This window comes from Octopus bimaculoides, chromosome 6 (genome assembly GCF_001194135.2).
Source record: "Octopus bimaculoides isolate UCB-OBI-ISO-001 chromosome 6, ASM119413v2, whole genome shotgun sequence".
NCBI classification, from domain to species: Eukaryota; Metazoa; Mollusca; class Cephalopoda; order Octopoda; family Octopodidae; genus Octopus; species Octopus bimaculoides.
In genome coordinates, this window is record NC_068986.1 from 59,327,652 (window position 1) to 59,335,941 (window position 8,290).

General features: G+C 36.9%; 1 protein-coding gene across 3 annotated transcripts in view; it reads right to left on the bottom strand.

Annotated features, from left to right (window-relative positions):
* Positions 1–8,290, bottom strand: part of LOC106870866 (diphosphomevalonate decarboxylase) — a 68,089-nt gene that overhangs the window by 42,739 nt on the left and 17,060 nt on the right. For all 3 annotated transcript variants that reach the window (XM_052968740.1, XM_014917103.2, XM_014917104.2), the window contains exon 2: positions 3,325–3,395. In XM_052968740.1, coding sequence (XP_052824700.1) covers positions 3,325–3,395 — 71 coding nt within the window. The remainder of the gene's footprint in view (positions 1–3,324; positions 3,396–8,290) is intronic.

Sequence of the window (8,290 nt, forward strand, 5' to 3'; positions counted from 1 at the left end):
ATATATACACACACACACACACACACTCCTGTTAAGGCTAGATTGATTATCTTGTACACAAATATTCTCCTTTATCATCTGGATTATTGTTTAACCCTTCTATTGAAACATACTATTAATTAATTTTTGAAAATGATTTAAAATCTGAAGGGACTTCACAAAATATTTTTTTCATCATTTATCTAGAGTTTGTAATATACTATATGTTCTTTCATGAAATTGTGGTGAAAAATTTTAAATGGTAATATTTTTAAATGGATAGTTTATATCACAGAACCAAAGCAATCTTGGGCAGGTTAAGGTTGAATACATTTTGATGCGGTTTTTCCAGTCAGACATAGTTTTGGATCTTATGTACATCATCTTGCATTTTATTCCTATGACATCTCATTTGAGTAACCTAATGCTTTCAGCATTCCCCCAACAACTACCTAATCTTGGTTTATCTCAGCACTAGAGACCTTCTATTATTAATTTACAACAATTATTCACAAACATCATCTATTCAAATTACTTGTCTATACCAGTATTTTTCTCATTTGCACACATTGGTCGATGCTTAAATATAACCACCAGTATCCAAAGAGACTAGAATAGCATGAGTTAATACAGGATAAATAAGTGACCTTTGTAAGAAGAATGAATATCTCTTTTCCACATAGCAATGTAGCATACCTCACATTTAATTTATACTCCAATTGCTTTATCATCTTACTTGCACTCAGCTTTTTTCATATATTAGTATTGCAACATCTTCCTCCCCAATCAAGCAAGAAACATCGACATTCACTATCTATCTTTCACACCCATATAGCACTGATCCTTCTAGGCATGTGTCATAGGACCACATTATTTCAAGCAAGAGTTATCTTCCCTGTCATAAACTTTTCTACATCAGAAATGAAGGTTTTTAAATCTCAACACAGCATAACAATAATAATTTTTTTTTTTAACATTTAACTTGCATTGTAGAATACTCAACAAAACTGCTGTTGACTGGTGATTACAATTTCAGTGCCTTCCAACAGTATCATTCTTTCCAGAGGTACCAAACAGCAATGATGCTGCCAGAGAATGTCAGTGTCCTTTTGGCCATAGTAAAACATAGCTTTTTTAACCTTTTGTCATTCATGCAATCACCATAATAAACTGAAAGCAGTTGTAACCACTCCAACTGTACATCAACTATTTTGCTTTATTATTTGTTGAAGACTCAAATCAACAAACTGACAGAAATGTTCGAACATTAGATAAAATAATGTCCAGCTCATTTTAACATTCTCTTAAATATCAAGCTCATTCTGGAATCAATAGAATAAAGTCATTTCCTTATAACTCCTGGCCTTGTGCCTAAATTAAAAGCCATTGTTTATTTGGGATGTGTCCTTTGCAGTCAGCTTTGGTCTTTCTCTGACACACAGCTGGCATAACCATTGTGGGACATTTTTTGTTGAATTACTGCTTTGCTGTCCATCCTAAGTCCAATGTCAGCCAGGTAAGATGCAGTCAGTCCAACTATAAACCCATGACATCCTATCTCTACTGGAATCACTGTGGACTGCCATCCTTGTGCATCACACAATTCTTTAATTCCTTCATACTGCATGTGCTTATTCTAGGTTCTGTCAATCAATTCAACAAGCATAATTTATTTTGCCAAAGCAAGTGCATTACTTCATTATTGCAACATGGTTTGGGAATATGAGCACTTCCTTCAAATCAACCTGCACTTTTTAGTCATTAGCACCATAAAACAAGTTTGATTTTAAATTTCCCTTTGTTTTTGCTCCTGAATTATCCTTCCACTCTATCCTACAGTTTCATGTTGATTCTCATTGCATGGGTGTGCTGCATTGCAATTTTAGTGATTAAGCAAAGAGTCAAGACTTGGTTATACCACCAAACTCTGCAAGGGATGACTTACATGTTGCTAAAATATGTTCCAGTAATGCACAACCTCCACATCAATGACAATCAACAGTGTTACTCAAGTCCAGCCCTAGCGCCTAACATTGACAGAGGATGGAACCTCATCATACACTACTCTCAAGAAAAATTTCAGCTGTCTTACTGTTTCCATTTACAACATGCTCCACAATAGGTTTTTTGCCTGGCTACCATAAGCATTGGTTTCTTAACCCTGCTGTCTAAGTCACATGCTCCTCTTCAATATAACAAATTTCTTTAATCACAACATCTTGGTTACCTTTGTTACTCTGATGAGATAACCATTTGTTCTACATCCGTCCCAGCTGGAGTTTTGTAGTAGTAGTATAAAGGCCAGCTCTTGTAAAGCATGATGGCAGACTGACCCACTCCTATGGGAACTTGTTAATACACTTTTCTATCCTTTCTGCCAAACCATAGTTATCAATGACAGTTAGATCTTGTCTCAATATGACCTCAATCTCAGTATCCTTCTTTGCATCATTTAAAGGTACTATGGAGATACTGCAGCACTTAATTGCCTGCTTCCTAATCATTGGAATTAGCTCCCCTAAAATTTCCAAGTTGAATTCTTTAACTTGAAATTACATTATGAACAGAGTGCAGCTTCTTTTGAATTTAGTGTTCAGTCAGGATTGTTGGGATGCTCATCAAACCAAACTAATTTTGCTTCTGTTTATCTCCTCTATGGTAGTAATGTCATCAATAAAAGCATACAGCTGTAACAGTTTCAGATGTCTTCTGACCTTCATTCCATCCAAGCAGCTTATTGCACTTCTCAAACCATAGCCACAACAAAGGAGTAGAGGAATGGCAGCCCATCTTGATGCCTACATCCTTTGTCTGCAAGTTTGTTGTGAATTCCCTTTTGTGGTAAACTGTATGACTTTTGAATCAAGGTATCACAATTGAAAATCCTTCACACATCTCAGAATGTTAAAAATAATCCAATGATTTACAAATCAGAGCATCAGGAACTGATCTACATGTAAGTGTTAGTCAACAAGAAACAGTCTTCTCTTCCCTTCCTAGCATGTTGAGTGGTTCTCCAACCAATCTGAATAGTATAAAGACAGCAGCCTTAGAATCCTGAAACACTAGCTTTCAGAATTGTTGTATTTGAGTTCAGTGCTAGGAAATCTTGCTACCTTTCTCATCAATGCTCTATAAAACAGCTTACCCTCTATATTAAGGTGGAATATGGAAAAAAAATACCCCCCCACACACACAACTTCTATAGACTAACAGAAATCAAAACAAAGTGTTGCACAAAACACAAAAACCTGAAAGATGAGATTAACAGTCATGAAATTTAAAATATTACATTTCATGTCAAGATTCTCAAAGAATCTATGATATTATAAAAATGAATCTTACTTGAGTAGGACTGAGTGTTACGCTTATCGAAGAATTCAGAGGAAGAATAAGATTTTCATCACGTTTACCCCCTAAAAGTGAAATGAAATTAATATTTTTATTAAGTGTTATGCATAAAAATATGAACAGAAGCAAATTAATTGATATGACAAACTGAATATTAAGCAGGTTAAAGCCATACATACAAAATACAAATATATAAATGTATGTACACATCATCATCATTTAAACAACCATTTTCCATACTGCCATGGTTTGGATGGTTTGACAGGAACTGGCAAGCTCAGGGGCCACACCAGCATCCATAGTCTATTTTAGCTTGGTTTCTACAGTTGGATGCCCTTCCTAATGCCAACTACTTTACAAAGTGTATGTAGTTTCCATACATTTGCAGAATCTATGAAAGTGGGATCATGAGCAAGCCAACAGCAAAGGTAGGTTTCATAAGTGGTAAGAGTACCGGAACATTAAGTAGAAAAAACGATCATAAAATAGACACTCTCAACTGCTTAGAAGGCTCCCTAGAAGTTGTGCATGGTTTTTGTTACCTAGGAGACCAAAATGGCAATAAGAAGAGAGTAGGAAAAACCAAGGAGCTACTACATCTGTTGTCATGAAAGAGCTCCTCAGAGCAAGTTGCATGATACTTGCATGCAAAAATGTAATGCTATGGCTATTCCACCCCTGCTTGTTTTTCTCTTACTATCCTTTCCCAACAGCTTCCTTGCTTTTTCTTCTTTCAGTCAGGGGAGGAGCGATCTTTAGTCATGCAAGTCCCAAGGTGGTGTCTCAAAGCTAATAAAAAAAATGCAGTCAGCACATTGAATCACAATCTTGATTGGTTGGATCCTGTCAAATCATCCAACACATGCTAACATGGAATGCACATATATATATAATGATGATATATATATATCGCAATTCAGAGAGCTATGACCTCTGTTGGCAACAAAAGGACTCTCTCAGAGTGAAAGGTAGACTATATGATGCTTGTGTGCAAACAGCTAAACTCCATGGAAGTGAGACATGGGTTCTAAATGCCAAAGGCATGCATAGACTGGAGAGAAATGAAAGTAGTATACTCCATTGGATGTGCAACATCAGTGTGCATATTATTTACATTAGATGGATGTTTGTCCTCATCTTGTTTATATACCCTCCAGCCTTCATCAGGTGTCTTGGGGAAATTTCAAACCTCGTTTCTCATTCCTAAGGTACTTTTTGATGTTATTATTATTACTATTATTATTCAAGTCACTACCTGGAATTGAACTCAGAATCTTGGGGTTAGTAGCCTGCGCTCTTAACCACTACACCATATGCCCATGGGCAATTATGGAGTGAATTTTAGGGCTTATAAATCTAATATTTTCCTATCCTTCCTTAATACCGGTTCCCATATGCTACTCATATCTGCACTTGATGTGCTTAAGAGGTTGTTTTGTCCTAAGCATATGTGCTGCTGCTTTTAGTTTCCGTAGCAATCGTGATACACACCACGAAGAAATGATCAGACTCAGTAACAATCTATTAAGCAACAACTACCCCAAAAACATACTATCCACTCCAATTATGAAGAAAAGAGAGGATAAAACCAATAAACTGTCCACAGTCTGTTTACCCTATGTCAAAGGCCTCTCCAAAAGATACAAAAGATATGTGGCTCATAGACATCAGGACAGTATTCAAGAGTAATACAACACTTGGTAAATATCTCCTTCGAGTAAAACCACCATAGAAGAGAATATGACCAAAGACTGCATGTACTCCATCCCATGCAGCTGTGGTAGGTTATACAAAGGCGAAACATGTCGCCCCTTCAAAATAAAGGTAGACGAACATCACAAAGCTGTAACACAAGGAGATATTGATAAATCGGGTATAGCTGATCATGCATGGAAAAATGGAGACCACTTCCCCCTGTGGGATGAAGTTGAAATAATAGACAGAGAACACCACTGGAAAATACAAAAACTAAAAAAAGCAGCACATATGCTAGGACACAACAACCTCCTAAGCAGACCAAGTGCAGATATAAGAAGCATATGGGAACCAATATTAAGGAAGGATAGGAAAATATTAGATTTATAAGCCCTAAAATTCACTCCACAATTGCCCTCAAGCATATGGCGTAGTGTTAAGAGCACAGGATACTAACCCCAAGATTCCAAGTTCAATTCCAGGCAGTGACCTGAATAATAATAATAATAACATCGAAAAATACCATAGGAGGAGAATCAAGGTTCAAAATTTCCCCAAGACACCTGATGTGTTAACTACAAACAAGATAAGGACAAATATCCGTCGAATGTAAATAATGTTCATAATTCTTCATCTTTTAAATATAGGACTATATTATCAGTGTGCATGTGTAACAAAGTGCAAATGTATTGAGAGAAAAGTTGAGCATAAGAGGAATCAAATGCAGCATACAAGAGAGAAGACTATGTTGGTTTGGACATGTGATGTGTATGAATGAAGACAGCTACATAAAGAAGTGCCGATCACTGAAAGTAGATGGTACCCACGGAAGAAGGAGACCCAGGAAGACATGGGATGAAGTGGTAAGGACCAATCTCAGGATGTTGGGCCTCACGGAAGAAATGACAATGGACTAAGATGTCTGGCGATATGAAGTTCCTGAGAAGACCTGTCTATGTCAGTGAAACTGGGTTCTAGAAGTGCTGTGTTCCACCCACACATAACAAGAAAACTTTTCACACACCCTACCCCAACAAACCAAGCTATATTCCAACATCTACTTTGTTCCTCACATTTCCTCTTTCATGCACTATGTTTACCTCTCACTCCCTAGTCCTGTTTCTTTGTACTATTGCTATCCAGAAGCCCTCCACTCCCTCTATAAACCAAGGTTTTCACCACACACTGCTCTCTCTTGTATTCTTGCTGTCTCCCACACTCTCTCTCTCTCCTTCTCCTCTATGGCAGTACTCTTGTTTCTGTCCTCATTCCTGATCTCTCCTTTACAGCAAAACACCTGTTTCAGTCTCTCTGTCTCACTATAATCATCATCTGACACAAGATCACCTCCTCTAATGTTCCATTCCCTCTCAAAGGATATTTTGTCTTGCAAATTACTTGGTGACCCTGCCAGTGCAAGTGCCACTTAAAAAGCATCCAGTCCACACTGTAAAGTGGTTGGCATTTGGAAGGGCATCTAGCTGTAAAAACCTTGCCAAAACTTACCTCGCCTGTGCTTGTGCCATATAAAAAGCACTCAGTCCACACTTCCAGCTATTAAAACCCTGCCAAAACAGATACATAGTACTGGTGCAGGCTTCTGCCTGGCTAGCTCCTGTCAAGCCATCCAACCCATACCAGCATGGAAGGTTGAAGGTTAAACAATGATGATGATGATACACACACACGCACACAGAGTAACCTAGAGTTAACTCCAGCTTGATTGCAGTTATCTTCCTTTCCTTGACAAAAAAATATATCAATACATAATAGAATTTATGCCAGTAAACTTAAAGGTCACAGTAACTTCTACCTAATAAATTACTGAGTTCTTTTTTCAGTGAATGTTACTTGTTTTTAATGATTATTTTAAAAATACTAACTTCAAATCAAATATTTTTCATAATAGTGATACTACCACTGGTTAGTAATATTTTTTCTGTTAACTATGTATTTGTCTAGCTTTACATTTAATAATCAAAATGGCAAAAACCAGTTTGAAGTACAGACAACAGATTCAAAACAGAATGATCAAATACACCAACACATGGAAACATGGAAAACTGGTAAAGATGATGATTTTAAAGGGTGTAAAGATTGTATTATATTTGAGGTTGCACTGTATATGCAAATAAAGTATGTAAGAAACGACCTGGTAGAGCATCAGATAGAATGTCTTGCAGTATTTCTTCACACTTGCTACATTCTGTGTTCAAATCCCACTGGAATCAACTTTGCTTTTCGTCTTTCGGGGTTTAACAAATAAAGTACCAGTCAAGTGCTGGGGTCAATTCTCTCTCTCACTCTCTCAAATTGGTTACATTTCAGAAGACGTGACTTCGAAGCTCTTATTTTAAAACCACCCAATAAATCTCCAACAGGAAGTAAGCTAAACTTGCAAGGTGCAAACCAAAACATCTTTCCTCATGTTTACAAAGTCATACCTCTGTCAGTCAATGTTGACCAAGCATCTGCATATTCATATTCAAGCCAGGGTAAGCTATTTTAGAGGAAGACCAGCAGTTGACCATGCATGCAAATTTCCCCATTTCCACACCACTGACATATATCCAAGGAAAGACTACCAAATTGGGCCAAAATATCTTGCTCTCAGTGTTCTGCCAGTGTTGCTGTCAGAAAGCAAACAATAGTGCAATGCAACTTACACAATCTTCTCATAGTTCCACTAATGCAACACCCTAGATCACTACATTCTTATTAACTCCAAATGAATGAAAGTCAAAGTTGACCTTGACAGGGATTGTACACAGTGCACAGAGAAGCAAAACAAATACCACAAAGCATTCTATCCAACACACTAACAACTACAATTTGCCACCTGGAGTGTGTGTGTGTGTGTGTGTGTTACATTTATCCATAGAGCATACTGTATTGGTACATCAGTTATTAACCCTTTCGTTACTATATTTCTGATCAAAATACACCCCTCATGAGTTTCAATTAAATTCTAAAATTATCATGAATTTAGACTAGTCTCATTAAGCACCTGTAACTTTTTTATTTATCAACATATTAATGTGATATTTGGAACATAATTAAAGAAAGGGCTTTTAATCAATTCTATTGCATAATTTTTGTCTGAAAGTTCTCCACGTACTGGGGTACTGCTAGTGTCTCTCACATGTAAATATTGGTTCAGCTTCACGAATCGTACTCGTTCATAATACTGGAAATATATTCATTGCCAAAAGGTTCCTGATCATTCCAGTAATTTGTTATTCTGGGTAACTGTCTAATAATACCC